We start from the raw sequence: 21,742 nt of genomic DNA on the forward strand, positions 1-21,742 counted from the left end.
AGGGAGGAAGGCGGGCGGGGGCCGGGGGGAGGTGGCGGCAGGCCTCGGCCGCGCGAAGTCCTATTTCTGAAGGTAAGTTGTGACATTGGGTGGTCGCGATGACAGAAAACTTGGCGAGGGGCGCCTTAGGGAGGGTGCGGCTGCCTCGGAGGGGTCTCTCCCGGCCGCCGAGAGCCGGATGGGTGCTCGGCTGTTATTTGCTGCTGCGAGATCGGGTCGCTGGTAAATTACAGAAAGCAGCCCTCCTCCTCCTCCCCCCCCCGCTCCCCGCCAGGCGCTTCGCTCTTCCTCCTCTCGGGTTTATTTGCAATGTATGAAACTTGCATGGATGTGAGGACAGCCGATCCAGTGTGGGTTTGCGAGGAGGAGGAGGACGGGGAAGGAAGGGTTGGAGGCAGGGGAGAAGGAGGCAGTCGCGTTAATCCCGGGCGCCGCACGGCAGCAGGTTTGCGTTAGGAATATCGGTGGCAGCCCGCTGCCGCTGCTGAATGAGGAAGGTAAAACGAAGCGATCCGAGAGCCGCCGAGGCGACATGCACGGCGGCGGGGCGAGAGGCACCGGCAGGCGGCTGCCCGCCCCCTCCCTCCCTGCCTGCTGCCTCCTCCCTCCCTCCCCGCCGGGGCGGGGAAGGACCGTGCCCGGGTCTCCCCCGCTCGCCGCCAGCCGAGCCGGGGGGGCGCGGGGCTTTAACCGTGTGCGGGGCGGATTCGCCACTTTTTCCGGGGGAGGCCCGCGGTTAAAAGTTTTCTGCGGAGGTGAGTGTGTGCGGGGAGGCCGGGGCGCCGTCAGGCCGGCGGTGGTCACTTGGGCCTGGGGCGCCGAAACCATTGCCCGTCCTGCTGGTGACACGTCCAAGTCCCGCAGCCCGGCGGAGCGGCGGAGGGGCCCGGCTTGGCCGCCGGGGCAGGGACGGGGTGCCGGTCTCCATGTGGGCTCTCCCGGCGGCGGCACCTCCTCCCCGGTGGCAGCGGCGACGGCAGCAGCGGGATCATCGCCCGGGCCCGCGGGGAGGAGGAGGGGAGCAGCAGGGAGGTGTTTGCTGCCAGCCTGCCTCGCCGGAGCCCGCCGGGGAGGGCAGCTGGGAGGGCCGGGGAGCCCCCCGCGCCGCCGCCCCTTCCCTGGGCGCCCGCCCGCCCCCAAAGGTGTTGTGCAGACTTTTCCCCCGGGAGGGTGAGATTTATGCGCTGCATTATTGCTCCTCTCCTCCCCCCTCAAAGCAAGATGGACTCTCTCGTCTCTCTCACTCACTCACTCTCTCCCTCTCTCTCGTTCTCTCGTTCTCTCCCCCTCTCCCTGTGTCTTGTCAGTCTTCAAGATCGACATTTTGTAACTAGGATGCAAACTTGATGGTGACCGGGGCGGGGGGCGAGGAGGGGAGACGGGAAAACCCTGGGTCACGGCGGTCTTTCTCCATATTTAATACCTTTTCTTTCCACCCCACCCCGGAGCCCGGATTCCGGTGGCCCTACACTTTGCACGGGCGAGGGTGGGCGGAGGGCGGGCGGCGGTTGCGAGCGCCGCTCCCCCCGCGGCGGCCGGGGGTCGCTCCCCGCGGGCTGCGGTGGCGGAGGGGCGGCTGGGCGGCCGCAGCACTCCGGGCGACTCGGCTGGGCTCTGCCGGGGGGCAGCGGGCATTACCTGAAACTGTGCTCCAGCCTTGCAGCCTTCGTCCGTCTCTCTGTCTGTCTCTTTCGTCTGGTGGATCTCGTACCTGTGGTCTGGCGGCTTATTCATGTTGTTAATTTTTGCGTTGTTTGGCTTATCCACGCGCGGAGATTGATCGCTCACTTGTGTAAGTTCCCGGGGGTTATTGTATGTATGCCTCCTTGCAGATGGTGGTCAACTTTCTGTCTTTTATTTTGATAATACATGCAAGTATTACTGTGTGTGCGTGTAAATAATTACGTGATGCATCTCTGTGTATATGTATGTGTGTCTGTGTGCACTCATAAACATGCATCCGTGTGAGAGAGAGAGAGAGAGAGAGAGGAAGAACAACCCACCCTGCTGATGCACACTCAGATGATTTGCTCCATTTGCCCACTCCTAATGCCCTCTAAAGACACGGTGCATCTTTTGTTTGCTCCTTACGGTTTCCTGCGACTGTCATCTTGTTTTAATGACAGCTTAGCTGGGATGGGGGTGAAGAGGAAGCAAGTTTCAAGTTTTGGGATCTCTCCTCTTGTTGGTGATGTGGTGAGTTGCAGTATTGTAAAATCATGGTGTGCTGATGATGTGCCTTTATTTGATACTTTATAGGTCACTATCACATGACAAAGGCTTTGAGACAGCTTCATCTTCGTCTGTCTGTAATTTCCATTTGCCTTCCTGGGTAAGTATGTGAACTGTACACACGAAAAAGAATTTGGTTGTTGGTGATATGATGGAGCTCCTTGTGCTATCACTTTTTATGATGAAGAAGATGCTTGTTCTGGTTTTAGCACCTCAGAAAACATGTCTACTACCTACTGCTAGAATACAAAGTTTGTATGTAGGGGTTCCTCCAAGTAACCTGGAAATTAAAAGGTTGTGCATATTCAGAGCTCTCTTCACTTTTTTTTTTTTTTTTTTTTTTTTTGGGTATTTTTTTCCCTTAAACTTTGTAAAGACAACCAGCTGATTGACTTAGGGCAAAAGTTTTAGACCAGAATAACATTAGAATATGCAAAGTGCGACACACAGGTCGAAAATGTAATGAGCATGTAAAGTCCTTTTAAAATTCAGTGGTAGAAAAGTATGAGAATGTAAACTGAATAGGTTATTAGAAAACTCTGAAGGTCAAGAATCAGTGACAAGTTTAGCAGAACTGTAATGCTGATGCAACAGGAGTTTGTTCAGTTTTAACACATAAACTTGAGAGCTAATTAGAGTTCCATCCGTGCTCATTCCGTGTTACTGTTTTTATTTTTGGCATTGATGAATGCAGATACCAGTCAATTTGAGATATGTATCTTAGTGACTAATTTACTAGTATTCCTAAGTTTTCAGGTACACAGCAATGTTTATTTTTAATCTGCATGCTGAGAGAAGTTATGATAACTTTTGAAGGGTTTGACACCTTTAAGCTGAAGTGGAAGTGGTAGTTTAAAGAAGAGGTTCTAAATTTCTGGGGTCACATTTAAAAATGACATAAAATGAGTGGCATTTGGTGCACTTCTGATACAGTTGCCTGTGGTGTCATTGACCTGCGTTTGGCCCAAAATGGAAAGTTGGAGGTACCTTCTTGGTACTATTCTGCACATAATTAAAAACAAGACAGGACATGTATTTGGGGTAAGCTTAGTACTCATAAATGCAAATGATTAATAACATACTCCTGACCTTTTGCAGGCAGCATATAGCAGACATAGGATAAGTGGTGGTCCCAAACATGCTGACTTGAAGGGGGCTGTTGGGAGCAGCTGTTCTGGTATGATATTATAACCACAAAGCTAGTGTTAAGGCTGGCGTATTCACTGTGGGCAGTTTGTTTGAAGGGAGAATTCTGCTGTTCTCAAGTTCCTGCAGATTTACACTTAAATTTCGGGTTTCCAGATTTTGTATGTGGTGTGGTTAGTATGTGCAGGTCTCAGAGTATTCAATTACTGATATTTTTTGTGACAGACTAGTTGCATAGGAGTATATTGCTTTTGGCTTTATAGCATTACTGACAAGGATTGTGTTCTGTGAAGAGTAATTGTTGCAACAATTTTTTCCAAGTAAAAATGCATGTGGAAATTCAAAACTGGCAGATAGGCTTCAAAATGTTGATCAGGGCTGAATACAAATGTTCTGATTTCTGAACTTAATTTTCTGTGTTTTCAGTCAAGAGTCACATGAGAGTGCTGTAAGTGCTAAGGACATTTTCTTTATTTCGAGTAATAGTAAAGGATGCGGAACAAGAATAGCTCAGAGACCTTGATTCAGGTCTTGAGTCATTATCTGGTTTTAGTTTTGTTATGAAGTCTTTTGGATGCATGGAACGTTGATCTGGCAGTGAAGTGGTGATCATAATCTTCCCACGCTTGGAGAGAAGTGGACCTTGGTTTTGTGCATCGTGCTAAATGCATGTCTCACCTGATGTTGAACTGGCTTGTACAAAGAAAAGGGTAGGGTATCATTTTTACGAAAAAAGCATAATAGGAAGTTTAGAGGAAGAGAAGAAATACATTTCTTTGTAGCTTAAAAAAAAGGCAATGAAAATAATGTGCCTGGTTAAGATGAGAGTAGAGATGTTATTAGGTTTGTCCATGACTAGAAATCTCCGTTTACTTTAGGGAGCTTTTATTTTAGTAAAAGGGAAAATTTCTTTTATTACACAGTTCTCACTAAAGTAACTGTTCATGGCTGGATTTTAGTCATTCAGTCTTGTCATACAGGAGTTCTGATTTGCTTGGTGAGTGCCAATGCAGGGCTGGTGTGTCACAAGATAGAAGGTGCTTTGCAAGGGGCCTTTTGCACGCTTCAGAAATTGGCCCAAGCTCTCAAAAGTTTGTTGCACACTATTGTCCCTCTTGGCACAGCAAGCTGATAAACCATGTCAAGCAGGCATATAATTTAGCAGAAATGTAGCTGGTTTCTGTGTGGAGGTAAACTCAAGAGTATTTAAGAAGATTGCCCTTGACCCTTTGGAGTTTTTTGGGGGCTGCTTGGTGTAAGCTTATTGCCTGCAAAACCTCCATTGGCTTCTGCAGGAGGTTTATTTAGGAAAGGAGTGTAGGAGTGATGGTGAGAGGAATTTGTCCATGCTTATTTTTCTCTTCAAGGAAGAAAACCTTTCTCTTTCATAGCTGTTGTGTGAATAATTAAAGATATTAAATGTCAGTTTTCCACATAAAATATCAGAGGTAATCATGCCATTATTTTATAACTAATGTTTTTCCTGTTCATCTGGAATGCTCTTAATACACTTTGTTCGTAAATTAGTGGTTCTGTAATTGGCAATCCTGTAAGCATGTGAATATCTTGAAGCAGATGACAAGTCTTGTTAAATTCACTGGTATGATTGCTCGCATTCAGAGCTTCAAGTTCTTCCAGGTTGCTGCCACTCATGGTCTGGGGGCTGAGGATGCACAGTGTCTCTGGAGCTCATGAACATGGCATTAGGCAGCGCAGTCTTCTGGCACAGAGCTGGGGAAAGTGATTTGAAGAGAGGAGAACTTGACTGAGTGAGCTAGGATGAGGTGCTCTTCACCACCCGTGGTGGTGGAAAAGGTGCAGGTAAGGTTGATGAGACCTGTGGTGTGCAAGGCTCTGCTGTGATGTGAAGTTTGTAAATACACCTGCAGTGAAATTTGAATGCCTGGGAGGGTGAGACACTGCTTTGCTTTCAACAGTACATGGCATGTGTAGTGTTCAGATCCCCCTCTTTATCCGAAGGCGGTTCCTTGGTGGAGGAAGGTACTATAAATTAAAATTGGAGCTGAAGTGAAACTCTCATTTTAATTTTTGAGTGTGTTGCAGGCTGTCTCTGTGAGCTCTGGCAAGTGATGTAGTCAAAACCAGAAGCTGCTTTCCAAATTTTGGACCCAAGTTGAACTTCCTGTGCCCTGTCGTGATGATGGCCTGCTGTGGCTACAAGTGGAATTAGCAGCACGCCTTTGGCCTGCTGATGGTTTCCAAGGTCTTTACTTATAAATGCATAGCCATATGTCCCTTGGTCACTTCTAAATTGAGAGTGACAGTACTTCCATGTATCATTACATCATATGGCACCTGTATATTGGGACAGTTTTCATGAGTGATTTAAGTTTTTCAAAGCAGTATAGATACTGTTGTAGCTTACTGTAAATTTAATAATTTATGTTTTCATTATTATTTAGGGGTCTATAAAGCTGGATTGAACTTTATATATGTATTTCAAAATATTCTTGAGAAGAAATAGGTTAAAGTCATCCTTCTGACTTCTATGGTGTTCTTTCTTTTCCTTGTACCATGTTTCTCCCTTTCCTGGGGTATTGTTGCCAGAAGCCTTTTCATTCAGTTTCATGTCAAAAGATTATTAGGACTTACTTATTTTTTATTATTTTAAGGTCAGTAATGATACAGTGTTTCTGTGTGAGAGTAATAGGGTGAGTGTGGTCCTGGTGGACATGGGAATTTCACAAAAGACTCCTACAGTTTGGATAGTTTTGGAAAGGGTAATATCTGAACCAGCCTAAGGATTACTCTAAATTTAAAAATGGCTTGATGGGCTGCCGTTTTGCATTGCTTAAAAAAGAAAAAAGCACATACTATTTTGTCAATAATAGTGATATTAATAATAATTGGTGGTTGTAGGCCTTGCCTTTTTTATTTATGTACTTCTGTCCTGTTTGGTGAAGTACACAAGCCATACTGTAATCACACACCTCAAGATCAGGAACAATCATTTTTTTTCCAGTTTTAGGCATCTGAGATGCAAAGCTGCGAAGGAGCGTAGGCTTTCCTGCAGTCACTTAGCAGGTTATCAGTAGCAGGGAATGAAATAAAATCTACATCTGACTCCTTAGTTTTGTGTCTTTTTCCTTGCTCTGAAACTTTCCTGGTAAGTGCTTGTCTTGAGATGTGAGTAGATTCACTGAATTCTGTGCCACTTGGACATCTTCTGCCAATACTCCACTTTCATTCATAGTGCTGTTTAAAAAAAAATCCCACCTTCAGAATGTTGTGAAGTTACTGACTTACAATTTGGTTATATTTGTTGTCAAGACAGTGTAAAGTAGGAGGAGAGCTTACTTAAGAGCTTTTGCCAGTAAACATGGTATTTAAACTTCTGTTTATTGCAGTATTTATTACCCCGTTTATTTAATACTAACTTGGTAAAGTTAATGTAAGGAAGAAAAAGATTCTTCATTGTGCTGTTTTTAAAATGTGATTCATGTGAAATAGTTCTTCAAAATTAAATTATTTTTTATATTCATAATCTAATGCAAAATGACGACTGATTTTCTTATAACATGAGATTTGACAGAAGCAACTACTTTGGCACTCTGGCAGTATTGTGATAGGGTAACTTGCTTACTGTACTTTTATTTCTAGAGACGGTAAGCATATTTAAGATTTGCAGAATTGCTGTTTACTGGTGTTTTGTTACTCAAAATAAAAATTTGATGTAAAAATTGGAGGTGTATTTGAGGAGTAAAGCACACTTTACTTAATGCCTGGGTGTAGACCTATTTGTAATGTTCTCACAATGGTAGCAGTATTTTACTATTTCTAATATTTATAAATTTAATTACCTAAAAAATGAATCAGCAAAGAGGAAAAACATGGTTTTGACACTTTACAGTGTTTGTGCTTTTTCCTTTATAGCACACATAATGTAATAGCAAGTCCTTATAAGCGTGGACAATTCAGCATGTGAACATAAACTAGCTTCAGGCATATATGAGTACAAAGAAACCTAGTACAACAGCATTTCAAATTTTAGTGAGGGGAAGGAAAGTTAACAGGATTTATTAGGCTACACTAAGAAAATCAGTTGCTTAGGAAGCATGGAATTTTTATTGTCAGAAATCTTTAGTGTGGGTGTCTCTAAATAAGACATTTTATAAAATGTAGCAAATGCTGAAAGTAAGAAGCAGCATTTTATTGACCCTTAATGTCACAGAGCCTCATTCAGCAAAGATAAAAATAATTCAGTGGACTTGCACAACATGGGATCTATGGAACTTAATGCAAGTGGAAGCTCTCTTGACAAGAAGCTTATCAAGTCCTGTCTACACCTTCCCCTTTCTGAGGGAAAGTGGGAAGGTGTCTTCCCTCTGGCTGTGTGGTATTTTGTTTGAGGGTTTATCATGTTTTCTTTCTGAAAGGCATTACGTGTATAGCAAATTGTCTGCTTTGAGACATTGTGGAAGGCCCCTAACTGCTTCCTGGCTGTGGGATCACTCTTCTCTTACACAGGTGTAGCAGTGGGAAGATTTCTGCCACCCTCACGCTTGAGTTGGGCTTTGTCCTGTGCTTCTGAAACGCTAGGGTTGCTGGGGCAGGGTTAGGCACACACATTGAAGGCCTGCTCCTCCCTTCTGTTCATGAGAACTGAGCTGTCCTGTTGCAGGATTCAAGTGAGGGAGACTTAAACCTGGTCCTGTGCACTGGTGAGCTGGGTAAAGGATTGGTGACTGTACCGTGCTGCTGAGTGTCAGGCAATGTTTCAGTGTTTGATGGCTTCCAACCAATACCTTTGACTTTGTTCCCCAATATATTTTTTTCTGCTGGCTGCGTAAGGACTTTTAAACTTAAACCTTGTTAGAAGTTGTCTTTTTGTTTTGAATATTTTGGTTTTGATTTGTACTCATGCCTTGCACAGTCAAGAGGTACCCAGCAATGGGAGTGGGGAAAGCATGTCACACAGTAATAGTTAGGATTACGTCTCTTGCAGTAGAATAGTACATCTTCACTCTGCAGCCTGTGTGTTCTTCTATGAAACAAATAATTCTAAGTTTTTGTTTGTGTATGTGAGAGAATGCATTGTTTTGTGGTTGGCAAAGCAATGTCCAAGAGAGGCTTCAAGAGAAATTTGAAGGTGAAGCTGGATAAAGAAAACATTAGATGAGAATGGAAGGACTGAGGGAGAACTTGATTTCTTACCTCATTTCATTTTTGTGGGTGACTGTGTTTGGTTTGCTTTCCCTAAGTGGTGGTCTTTGAGCCACATCCTGCCTTACAGTGAACTACAGTCAGCAACATCATGCTGACTTATGGGAGAGGTACAGGAACATTAGTTGCTCTTAACCTCATGGCTGAAGAGCCTGATCCTGCAGTTACAATTGTACAGGTGAATTCCTGAACAAAAAGCCAGAACCAGAGGTCCATCAGCAATGTGCACCCCTTTGCAGGTTTGCTGGCTGAAGTTCTGGTGGCCTGTAATTCCTCAGAAAAGCTGCAGATTTCACATTATTCTTAGTTATTGATGTGCAGATACTCCTGCCAGGGACTGCCACCTGTTGTACTCACAAACTTACTGGCCATCCCTGACCTGATGGTGAGCTGGGAATAGAGAGAGACATTGCTGAAACATGCTGAGTTCCTGTAAATGAGAATAGGGTGGAAGAGCATGAAGTGTGAGAATGCCATTTGGTAGATGATAAGTCTTCTGGCACGTGAGCCATTTTGTTCAAGTATGTTTGCTTCACAAGTTGGCTGTCTGTCTAGGGAAAGAAAGCATTCTGATATACTTCAAATCAATGGGCAGAGATGATAGATTTGGAAAGAAGTACCATTTTCACCTCCACTTCCTTGGTAAAGCTATCTTCAGCTGTTCTTTCTCTTTCCAAAAGGTTTCTTTATATCCAAATTTCATGTGGAGTTGTGTAAACTTCTTGCCTATCTCAGTTGTAATCAGTCAGTGTTCCATGCTGCAAACTTGTGAGTTCCGGGGTTTATCTCTTGTTTGAATATATGTGTAATTCTTTTTCTTATTTAAGTTTTTTATTTGTATTCCCTATAATTTGTTTGAGATGCTCTTTCATACATTGTGTTAAACATCAATCATCAAGTGCTCCTAATATATTTTGAAACAAGTATGCAAAATTGCAGCATGATCCTGCACTGATTACAGAACTATAGCATATGAATTAATAAGAAAATAAAACCAGCATAATTAATTTCCAGCTGCTTTTGGAGAAACAGAGGTGTTTATAAGGGGAAATCTGGTGTGTGCAAATTAAAGAATGACAAAGCCGGTAGCAAATATATTAATGCAGACAATTATTCACAATTTACTTTTTCTGTTGTATTGATTAAAAATGTGTTTTAGTGCTGAAGGAGTAAGCAGAAGCTCCAGTGCCATTCTTCTAAAATGGTGGGACTAAATAAAAGCACAAGTGTCAGAAGTAGAGCAAGGGAAGGGAGTTTTTAACTTTATTTCTTATAGTGTGGAAGACCTCAAATAAGGGAAGTAAATGACAGGTAACTAAGTGTAATGGTGGAATTTGTCCATTTCTCATTACCATGAGATTTCCATTAATATGAGAAAATTGCCCATTTTTGTGTGTGTGTGTGTGTGTGTGTGTGTTAAACAATTTTTGAGTATTAAGTATTTCCCTTGCATCTCTTGTATGTGCTTGTGCTTGCCTGTCTTGCCTCAGCACTGTGTTCCAAAGCAGCAGAGGGTAAATAAAGTCCATGTTAAAAGTGACCCAGGTAAAATCTCAAACTGTGAGCACCCTGGCTGTAGTTTGGTTCTTCAGAGTCCTTTGGAGGAAGCTGTTGAAGGGATCTGATACTCAGTTGCCGGTTTGGAAATCACTTTGTTGGCTGCTACTCAGGGCTGGCCTGTTGCTCAGGTGGGGGCTCCAAACAAAGCTTTTGGGTCTGTGTGCCTGTGATGTCTTCCTGGTTTTTAATCACCAAAGGAAGATCCTGCCCTCCTGAGAGAGATGTCTAGAGGAAATGGATTATTTATTTATATAGTGAAGTGGACTCTCGAGGATGTCCCTGTCGAGCTTTCTGTTTCACTGTGCCATGTGCTGATGGGGCCGAACTGAGTGAGAGGATGCTGGAATGCACAGAGAAGCACCTGAGAAAACTGACTAGATAGTGTGTTTTGTCTAAGAAATATTCTGCTGGTTTCTCTGCCACAGCTAATCTGGTTTCTCTGTGCAGCCTTGCTTTTCTGGATGGACCCACAGGGCTGCATTTGACGTTTGCTGTTATTCTTCACAGAAATAAGGAAATCAAAATGGGAGGTGAGGTTGTCATCACAGACATCCCCATGTAGTGGGTTAACTGAGTGAAGGGCACAGTTCAGATTTACAGTGGGAACAGTATGTGTTCTCTTATTCAAGGATCCTAAAGGGGGGGAAAAAATCTTTGAGTGGGGGGATGGTGTTTTGTGGAGCTCTAACAGGCTTTGCAGAGATTGAGTTGGGCTGAAGGAGAGAGTGGGGACAGGCACACTGAAAGCAGGGAGGGTTTTATGCCTCCTGTTTCTGGCTGTTGTGAGCCCCTCTGTATGTACACTCCCATGTCTGCTGCCTTTACATTCCAGTTATACCTATTGAACTGATTTAAATCAGGATTTCGCTCAATAAACACTTGGGTTAAATTGGTGCTTGTAATCTTATTTTGCTTTGGTATTTTTATTTTTTCGGGAGCAGTCTCCATTGGTAGACAACCATTAAAATATGTTGCCAAATTTAGCCTTTACACTGAATTAGTGTAAAGGCTAATTGTTAGCCTTTACACTAATTGTTTTTTTTGTTATTTCAGAGCATGCACTGTATGCCTTTACACATACACATCACATGTATGCCTTCTAAGTGATTTCGTGGCCTATGTGCATTTATCTAGATTGCAACTGTTAAGAAAGTTTTTATTTAGGACATGACAAATTGTGCCTTTTTTTTTTGATTGTGGCCTTTAAAAATGTCCTACTTAATAAAATTACACTCATGCACAAACACACAAATAAATGCAAATACATTTTGCACTTAAAATAAAACTGAAGTATTATCCCTAGTAAGGTAACTACTTCTGCTTAAGTGAATGCAAGCTTTTAGAACTGACAGAACTCAAACTTCTTTGTTTTCTTAGAAGAGAAGGAAAACAAATAATCTTACTCTTTCAGTTCCCAGTTAGTTTCCCAGCTTTACAGGAAGTGCCATTAAGTGCCATTGACTTATGGAGCAAAGACTCTGCAGATGTAGTAGAAGGTATTAGTTTCAGGTAACTTAGTTCTAAACCTATTACTTGTTCTTGGTACTTCAAGGAAGACTTACCTGTTGAGTGTTTGAGCTTTGTTTACAATTTTAATATCAAAGATTTGCAATTTATTTTAATATAAATTGAATTACATAATATTGCAGTGGAATTTAACATTGGTTTGTAATTTAAAGACAAATTGCAATTAGATTTTTTTTTCTGAAATACATCTAGCAACAATAACATCTGAAATGCTAATATGATTTCTTTGTTCAGAAAGAGTTCATTTGTAACAGTATCTGTTTCTGTTAAGCAGAATATATTTTTTTAGATGACTTTAGCGTCTGTTATCTGGTTCCTGTTTGTAATAGCAGATGCCTTGGGCAGTATCTTCTGCCATTAAGGAATGCAGAGTAGCTCACTAGGTAACAGTGTGGCCGTATTTTGTTGTTGTTGTTGTGGATGCTAGACCCCTCTGTAGCTTCTAAAAGATAGAGATCAACAGATCTCTGTTTACACAGATATGTACTTAACATTAAACAATTTTTTTTTTTTTTAATTGCTGTTACAAGCTTTCCGTTTGACTATGCGGTATGTGATTGTGACTTTAATGGTTGATGGGGTATTTTACAACATCCAGGAAGGAATCTAGCACTGCTGGTCAGAGAAGGCAGAACATGAAACGGAGTTGTTACTGGATGCTGCATGTATTGCTAATGTATTAGAGGGAAAAGAAATAAGGAAAAAGAAATTGGTATATATGCCATAGCAGCTCTGTGGCTGACACGAATTCTACCCCCCACCCTACCAAAATATTATTAGCTTCTGTGCAGTCAAAAAAGTTTGATAACGTGTATTGACTCTGCAGCTCCACACATTTTTTCTGCACCAGGGGAACTGTGTAGCAGTATTTGTGACCATTGAGGAATGCAGAGTTAGACCTCAGGTAAGAGAGGAGCTGTGCTCAGAAATGCAGAGTGTGCCTGAGGCCTGGTAATACAGTTACACAAACTGTGTACAAATGCAGTTTTGCCCCCCTGCCTCCCAAAAAGGAGGAATTACACACTTCAAGAAGTGGTTTTGGGGCCTTAACTCCCTGGTGCAAGCATAGGTTTCACGATCCTGTCTTTGTTCTGGTTTTCTATTTTCTTTTGTATCAATGTATAGGATATTCAAAGTCTCAGCAGTTATTGTGGTCTAGTAGAACTAAATATAAGATTAGAAAGCTGAATAGAAATCAGAGGAAAATTGAACCAAAGGTCAAAATGCTATTGCAGGCTGCAAATGTTTAAAATGGTCAATTTTTATAAAGAAAGAAAATGAAAACCTTCCTTAAAAAATTGAAACAGGAAAATTACTGACTATTTCTTACTCTTAAGAGAATAAGCCAAAGTAAGATGAATCACTCATCCTGAAAGGGTCGTCATTTTCATTTTCACATACATTTGATTCAAGATTCAGTAAAAAAATAGCATAGTCATCTATTTAGGTAACTTTTTTGATAGAAGTTGTTTATTGCTGAAGCATTCATGTTTTTAACTGCTCTAAAACAATTAGCTTTTTTTAACATAAGCATTCGAAAAGAATGCTTTTTTTTTGCTTCTCACCCACTGTGCTGTTCTTGTGGCATTCCACCTGCAGAACTGCATCCAGCTCTGGGCTCCCCAGTATAATAAAGTCATGGACCAGTTGGAGCAAGTCCAGAGGAGGGGTATGCATTTGAGCAGAGGGCTGCAGCACCTTTCCTATGAGAACAGGCTGGGAGAGTTGGGATTTTTCAACTTGGGGAAGACATGGCTGCAGGAAGACCTTGTAGCAGCTTTCCAGTACCTCATGTGTCTTATGAAAGAGATGGAGAGATAGTGACAGGAGAGCAGGTAGTGACAGGACAAGGGGGAATGGCTTCAAACTGAAAGAGAGTAGATTTAGATTACGTATTCGAAAGAAATTCTTTACTGTGATGGGATGACTGCGCTGGCTGCCCCATCCCTGGAAGTGTTCAAGGCCAGGCTGGATGGGGCTTGAGGAACCTGGTCTAGTTGAAGGTGTCCCTGCCTATGGGTGGGAGTTTGACTTAGATGACCTTTAAGGTCCCTTCCAACCTAAACCATTCTGTGATTCTACAATGTGGCTGATTTTATAATTACTGCATTTTCATGGGATTAAATTATTCTTGTCCTAACTTGCTTCTTCCTCCCCTCCCCTTATAGATGCATGAAATGTTGAGGCTTTCCTTCCATTCAGAAAATAAATATTGGAGCCAAGATTTTATCAGGAGAATTTGTATCTTTGACAGTGTTCTGTCTGAAATGTCTCAGAGAAACCTGTTAATCTGCATATGCTTAGCAATATTCTCCTGCTAGGTTACATTGAAATGGTTACTGGTCAGGCTACAAAATATGGGTGTAAAATTCACTTTGGTCTGAAATCAGAGTTGATACGAGCTTGTGAAATTCCACCGAGGCTGCCAAATAGAATTTGGTTGTGTTAGTCTGGGGGATTGTGGCAAAACCGGTTAAGAGAAGTGTGTGTTTAAAACATTGCTGAAACTACATCAGTAGCACTTGATCAGAAGAATGAGACACCCTCACTCCTTTCTATTTTTTATTGGGGGGCAGAGGAAGAGGTGGCAGTGGGTAATGGTGATGGTGGTGGTGTCCCATCACTGCAATTAAAACTCACTTTTTTTCTTTTTCTTTGGAGAGTTAGTCAGATGGTTGAACTTAGTGAAATAATCAACTGGCAGTCCATATTTAGATGATGGGCCAGTCTTTTTTTTTGGAATAATTTTAAACTGAGGAACCAGAAGCATTTCTGCTAGTGCTGAACCAAAGCAGAGTCTCTGCCAAGCAGTCTGCTTTGTGGTGGCTGTAGCCAAGCACAGAGGGAGTGGAAAAGCAAGTGTACTATCTTAGCCTGAGCACTTCAAGTTTGTGTAAGGTGAACTGCAGAGGAATGTCCTTTGCAAAGTATCATACATGTTGTGCACTGTATGCAAAACAGATTCTGTTGCTTCCCCAAGTACTTCTCCCACACGCCAAAAGTGATGGGGGCAGCTTACCATATGTTTGATTTTGCCCATCTCCCATCCAAAGAAGAGCTGTGCTGTTGCCCAGGAGCTGCAGCCCATTAGGTGTAATCAATGTCATGCTGAGTTCAGTGAGAACTTTGTTACAGACTTCAGTGGAAATGAAGATTTTCTTAAAAGTCAGAATTTGTGGATCTCATTGAGGTTTCTCAAAGGATCATCTGTACTCTACCAGTATCTGGTAAATCTAGTGATGGGCATGAATTTTCCAGTTTTACAAATGTGATTGAAAGTATACAGTAGCCTTAGAATAAAGGTGGAGTATGCCACTATAGCCTTTTCAGCTCTGGAGACCAAATAAAGCAGTTTCACCATTTGCAAATGTGGGGTGGCGATAGCTTCTTCCCGTGTAAAGTGTTGTGCAGGTTCTGAAAGAAAAACCAGTTAGTGAGTCGCAAGGCAGAAAGTTGAGAAGAGTTGTCCACATTTGTTGGTTGTTTTTTTTTTGTTAGCCCTGTCAGGGTAAAATGGCAGTTACATTAATTGCAGTTGTGTGATAATACTTGGGGAAAATTTTACACTGGGGCTCAGTTTTGTTGATTGTGAAGATCTAGAAAAAGATCTTTATCTGGAGAGATGGACTTCAGGTCCACCCTACCAGAAAATAAAAACAATTCATTTTCTAAACAGGTGTATAACAAATCTTTTAAGAGTGTGTACTGAAGAACACAGGCAGTGTTGTAATTTATATATTACATATTTTGTTAGACAGGGTGTTTTTAGGGTGTAATAACATTTTATTCATCTATTGTGTGCTTTTGTAGGTATCAACTAATTACATTTTACAAACATTTCAGAACCAGTGCTACCCACCCCCATTTTGCAGTCTGCACAGTAGACTCAGGGATAGTCAGGTAAGACCAAGATGACTGGTGGTAGAATGAAGCATGGAATTCTTAAACTTCCTGCAAGTTCTTACATGACTGTTAAACTTACTGCACCAACAACCTCTTTGTGACTAAAATATCTGTCCTGTGCACATTACTTTCCTCTATTGGTTGGTGAAAAAAATGGTGAAGTGTTACCTGTTGATGTCTAGCTTCCTGGTTGAGTACTTGTGAGCTTAGACTTGAGAGGTCTGTTCACATCCAAATTTGATTCAGGATTCTCCCTCCACTTCTAAGAGCTTGTGCTGCCTGATAGGAAAATACCCTTGCAGGTCAGAGCTTTTGGGCCCAGTCTTCTGTTCTTCCAAGTCAAGGTCTCTTCTTAATGTAGTGCTGAGTGAATATTGCCTTCTGTTCTTCCTAATGCTCTGAAAATTACTTTTGCAAGGATGCATAGGCATGTTTTATTTGCTTTAAAAGATATATGAAGGTGATAGAAACATATTTGTGCTGGTTCTAAGAATGAGCTAAAATATCCTATTGCTCAGAAGGACTTTGTAAAGTCAGGCTTTGTCTCTCCCTACATATTTCAGTGTGTTCAGTTCAGCTCTTCAGCCAGAGCTCCTTGCTGTAAGGATTGGCACGAGTGGCCTGGAAGGAAATCAACATTGTGGCAGTGTGGGGTTCTGCCGAGTTCTTTGTAATTCAGGTGCCAAGTTTGAGCTTAGAGTTTAGTATTGGGTCAGTAACAAGCACATCTAATGACTGTCTTTCAAAACAGATAAGACTGAGAATCCATGGATCTTGTGCTTTCATTTCTTAGGCTAGTACAGTTCAGAACTGTGGACTTGTGTGCACCTAGGTTTTTAAATAACTTCTGTTTTCTCAGCTGGTACACAGTCTTGAGCAAACCAGAATCTGATTTACAGAAAACTTAATATCTTGTTCACCTTCTGATTTCAAATTTAACTATCTGTATGCTATACTGTGAATCTGTAGATCCTAAGGAAGTTATCTCCCATCCTTGCTCTACAGTTCCAGCTAACGCTATTAGGTTTTTAACTACTCACCTTTTTTTTTTTAATGTGAACAAATTTGCGTCTTTTGGACAGAGTCTTTGCATCTGTTGGGCTTATCCTTAGGACAGGGGCCTTGCAGCATTATTCTAGTAATTCTGTCTGCAAGAAAAAAAACCCAAAACAACTGAAAAACAAATTCAAAAACAAACAAACAAACAAAAAAAAAAACAACAACCAAAAAAAAAAAAAAAACCACAACAAAATATGGGAAAGCAGCCTATAGATTTTAAGGAGCTTGTCCTGAAGAATGCTGGTCCTGCTTGTTGTCCAAAGAATTGATTTTTATTTCACAAATACAAAAGTTTTTTGTCTATTCATTTTTAAGAATTGTGCTTCAGTTGTGAAGAGCACAAAGATCTTTATATACTTGATTATTTTAGGGCCCTGTCCTGCAATGCCTCTGTCATAGCAGTCTCCTTGAGCTATTGCAGTTGCAGGATTGAAGCTGTATATGCAGCTAATCTTACAGGGGCCTGATCCTGCTCTGAGACCTTTTGGCAGAGATCCTTGGGCACATGCACAGTTCTGGGTAAGCTCTTGTGGCTTGGCATCAATTAAACAATAGTGTAGATGGATCTGATTGTGTATTCCAGTTTATATAGCAGTGAGGTTCCTCTTGGAATCTCATAAAGCAGGCTATGTACAGAAGTTTGTAAAGTCTGTAACTTGGGTGATTTTTAGAGGTGTTTCTCAAGAATTAAAATAATTAGATTCAAAACTTTCCTCTTTTTTCCTTGAAATGTAAAGCTAAATAGTTGATGAAGTAGATCAATAAGAATATAGATAAAAGAAAAAACAGAAGGAGCAAGTGGCCCAGTAGTGTTTGTTTTGTTTTGTGGGTTTTTGTTTGTTTTTAAATACTTCTTTCTCCAGTAAGTACATGAATAAAGTAATTAATTTATGTAACTTCTTGGAAAGTTCCCTCAACAAAAGTTTGCAAAAGCCAAATAATGTTTTTGTCGAAAAATAAATTTTCTGAGAAAATGTAAAACAAATCTTATCCTGACAGCTAGGCAATAGCGCTTCAGATGGGAACCAGGCTCAAGCCATGTCATGACTCTTCCTTGACCTGGACCAGATGTTTCTGTCTCCCTGGAGAACTCACAACTTTAAGTGAAGTTAATGCATGTCAGTTTTTCCTGCTGGTGTTCAGAATACAGTTCAATACTTTCAGGAAGATCTGAAAAATCATCAGGTACTTTTCAGTCTGCTGCTACTTGGGAGTCCTGTATTGTCAGGTCCCACTGACTTACACTTACCAAGGGGAGCATGTCTAGTCAGGGTATGAGAAGTGTGTTTATGCTTCCACTGGTTTCAAAGCATCCTGAAGAATAAGGTACTAGCTCAACTCACTGGTTCTGCAATTAGACTGCCATGGGCTTGCAGACATCCAGAAAGTTAGCTCAGGGATCTTCCTGCTGAATTAGTAACACTGTAGAATATAGGACTCGTAGAGAAATAAAATGAAAATAAAAGGATAGATCAGGATATGATTCACTTGCATCAAAATGAAATTTCCTACAAGGTCCTAGTATTTACTTATGTGCTACGATGTTATTGAGACCTGCAGTGTGTGTTGGATCTGATCCACTCTGTTGCTAGAGCATGCTGTTTCTTTTTCTCTGTAGCCAGGAACTGAAGGTGGCTCTTAGATGTCTGCAGTTACAGTGAGACTTACCTAACATCAGGGCACTCCAGAGCAGGGAAAAATCTGAAGCAAATAAGCTCTGGGTAAGGAGGTGTCTATATTCCTAATGCTCACAGTGAGGTAGAGAATAGTGATGCCTGTCCTGTCCTTGCAAGGCGCTGGCTGTGTTGGGTCAGGTAGAATATGCTCTGTGGTTCTGATTCCTTGTCATCCAGACTGATGACTTTTCTAGAGCTCCTTACCAGTTTGTCTGTCTGAATTTCTTGTAGTGGAGATTGGGATGGGTAAGGACAGCTGTGAGAGGAGCGTTTTGGTGCCTTCCAGACAGTCAGAACACTGACATTCCTCAGTCTAGGAAAGATTCTCAGTGTTGGAGCAGAGGTGTGGTCAGAGATTGTTGTGAACACCTATGAGCTTTGCCTTGTAAGTTAATTGTGTTGCTACTAGGACCTTAAAAATATATAAGAGATTAGGGGTTGTGTGTGAGGGAATATGATGGCTGTCAGAGACAACCTCACTTCTTAAGTTACCAGGGAAGCTAGTGAGATTCTGAAACTTTTTATTTAAGAACATACAATTTAAGTTCTTCAGGTATGCTGTGCCAATTGATTCATAGCCCGACATTTTATTGTTTCAGTCTTGAGCAAAAATTCATTCTGTTTATGGATTAAAAAAAGATACTCTTGCTGCATTTCCTTTTGCTGTGGATTTGTAATTATTGTTCTTGAGTCCATTTATGAACTACTAAAGGCCTTTAGTAGAGATGATTTGCTTTTGACATCAGGAAGAACCGTTCCTGTTTAAAGTCTGTTGACAGTTTTTTCTCTAGCAGAAGGAAGTTCCAAGGTGTTAAGTTTGCTACAGTTAGCATGACAGATCTCCCAAGTTCGCTGAAGCAGTTCTGGGATGGAAGAAGTGCTCCGTAAGTGGTTTTAAATTTTTGTGCATCTGTAACAAATCACAAGAACAGACAGGAGCAGGTTTCTTGAGGTTGTTGATTAGGTTCATGGAGTCACATCATCTGCAATCCTCTGTGCTCTTTCAGTTTTGATATTTGGAATAGCAGAGGTTTGGCTTAAATAAAAAGAGAACCTCATCCCTTCCCAGTGACTGCAGCTGCTGTTGTCTTTTGCATCTCCACAAAGTAGGTGTGAGAAATTGCCTGTCAGAGGGGTAGCAGACAACATGTAAAATGCGAGGATGAGTATCCGTGCATCTTCACCTTCTTGTTACTGTGGTGGAAAAGTCTTTCTATTAACTGTCTTGTTCTTCTTTGGAGAAATTGAGTCATTCATTAAGTTGGCCATGTATGATTGAGGTGCCTGGATGAGGAGAGGAAAAACATAAAACAGAAGTCAAATTGCAATTAAAAAGTAAATACATGGAATAGGGTCTTTAGGGAGAGCTAGACATATTATCACCATATAAAAAGTTAAGCATATATGTAATTCTTTATAAGACTGAGGTTATTATTTGGTTTCAAAATTGCACCTGAATGCAAGGACTTTTAGTCTAAATTTGTATTATTTCTGTGTGGAATCTATTTTGAATATGTGAAATTTGCTAGTGATGACAAGTGTTCGATCATAATGTTATTTTAAACTTGGACGCATCAGCTTCCAAAACTTAGGACTCTAGACAGATATTTAAATATTTAAAATACCCTCTATAAGATTACTAAATCCAGCAGTTCAACTATATAAACAATGCTAGGGATAATGAACCGGAAATATTCAAAATGGCATACCCTCTCCATAAATATTTCTCTCTTATTTCAACATTCACCAGGGTGAATCACAAGAAAAGTAACTCCCAAATGTTTATTTGTTTTAACTCACTAGTTTACTGATGATCCAAGCTTTCAGGGAAACCCATGAAGTCCCACAAGGTGGCAGGAGCTAACTGTTCTATACTAGACCATTATGTGATCTAAAGGAAAAGAAAGGTAATAAACTCATTTTGCTAGTGGCACGCATTCAGAGCATAAGCCAGTTTGGCCAACATTTCAAGACCCCAGCTTTGTGTTTCTTAGACTTGTGAGTAATTTTGGTAAATGAACAAGATTCTGTCCTCAAAAATCTTACTTCCAGACAGAAAATTCAAGCATTCTTACTTTGTCCAAAAAACAGGACCTTTATTTTCAGTAAGTGGTGGTAATTTGCTTATAACGTGCATTGTCACTGTAAATGGAGAACGGGTGAATGAATCCATTCAGGAACTTGGCGATAATTGACATTCACAGTTTAACATATTGGCAGTGAGCATCTCCAACTTGCACATTCACATTGACACTGTGGAATGCTGATCATGAGGTGGGACACAGGGCTGAAGGAATTCTCTGCTGCTTCAGTGAAGCTGCAGAGGTATTTTACTTTGGAAACTGAAGAATCAAAACATCACTAAAAGTGTTAGGGTTGTGGGATTATTTGCAGTAATAGCTTATTGTAACTAGTGAGACAGTATTGGCTAGTATATAGAATGTAAGGCTGAAATTCTGTTTTTCTTTTCCCAGTGCCCCAATCTTTATTTAGGCTGCTGGAATTCTTATTCCGCTTTTCTTGTTTTTATTTCCATGTACCTGTTGATGGGCCAGCACTTTCCTGAGATATTCTGTGATCAGGATGTAAAGCACAGAAAAAGAGCAAGGGGGTTAATCAAGTATGTCTCCTCAAAAGCGTGGTTTGAGACCTGTGGTTATATCTCCATGCTTGCTTAACCTTGCACTTTAAATTCCAAGTCTTGTTTTTAAAAAACCTCTTTGGACTGCCTTAGAAATCCATGGACTGAAGGGTTTTAGTTGGCAGAAGTAACACTGAAAGAAGCAGTAATAAGATGAAATGGTTATCTGATTCAGTGGACCACAAAGTGTTGGTTTGAGACTTGTGAATCTCTTGATTTGTGTTCAGAAATTTTATTTTTAATCAGCTGATGTCCATTTTTGGTTTTTTTGAATGAGAAGACAAATATGTATATTAACCAGGTTATCTTTGGGAATGTGAACAGTGCTGCTTATGTGGACAGACAATGCAATTCAGTAGGACTAAGGTGAAACAGATTCAACAATGCAAATCAACAGATTCAACAGAAACAGTGAAATTCAGTAGGACTAGGTGAAACAGCTACCTAAAATTAGGTAGCTTTCTTAATCAGCAGACAGATACTAGGAGTAAAAATAATTCAACTCTCATAAGAAATTTAAAATTCCATGCCACTCTGTGTCAATCGCTTGTCGTTATTGTCATTATGATGTAGAGAAAGTTTCTAAGCCGGTGTTATGGGGATATCTGTAGTAGCCATATAAGGTGAATGAAGTGAAAATCCTTCCAAGTCTGATATGAAATAGTATTGATAAAAGGAACTTGCTACACAATTGATTTTAAATATTCTTGACTTACAGACCTATTGCACTGGTGTGTTGTCCAGTAAAATACCTACACCTCACTAGTGGCAGGGGTGATGGGATGAGATAGAGATGAGTACTCTCAGCAGCTGC

The 21,742-nt window shown here is 41.1% G+C and overlaps 1 protein-coding gene across 16 annotated transcripts in view; it reads left to right on the forward strand.

Moving 5' to 3' along the window:
* BBX (BBX high mobility group box domain containing) overlaps window positions 1-21,742 on the forward strand; it is a 150,079-nt gene that overhangs the window by 1,112 nt on the left and 127,225 nt on the right. For 12 of the 16 annotated variants that reach the window (XM_050975967.1, XM_018920185.3, XM_018920186.3 and 9 more), the window contains exon 2: window positions 2,260-2,332. Coding sequence is in view for 8 of the 16 variants with exons in the window: in XM_050972425.1 (XP_050828382.1) it covers window positions 2,260-2,332 (73 nt within the window). In the remaining 8 variants the exon portion in view is untranslated. Of the gene's footprint in view, window positions 1-118; window positions 756-2,259; window positions 2,333-5,037; window positions 5,200-21,742 lie in introns of those variants that run through there. The other 4 variants (XM_050975547.1, XM_030234050.2, XM_050977976.1 and 1 more) reach the window with 4 other exon arrangements.

The sequence above is a fragment of the Serinus canaria genome, chromosome 1, assembly GCF_022539315.1.
Source record: "Serinus canaria isolate serCan28SL12 chromosome 1, serCan2020, whole genome shotgun sequence".
NCBI lineage: Eukaryota > Metazoa > Chordata > Aves > Passeriformes > Fringillidae > Serinus > Serinus canaria.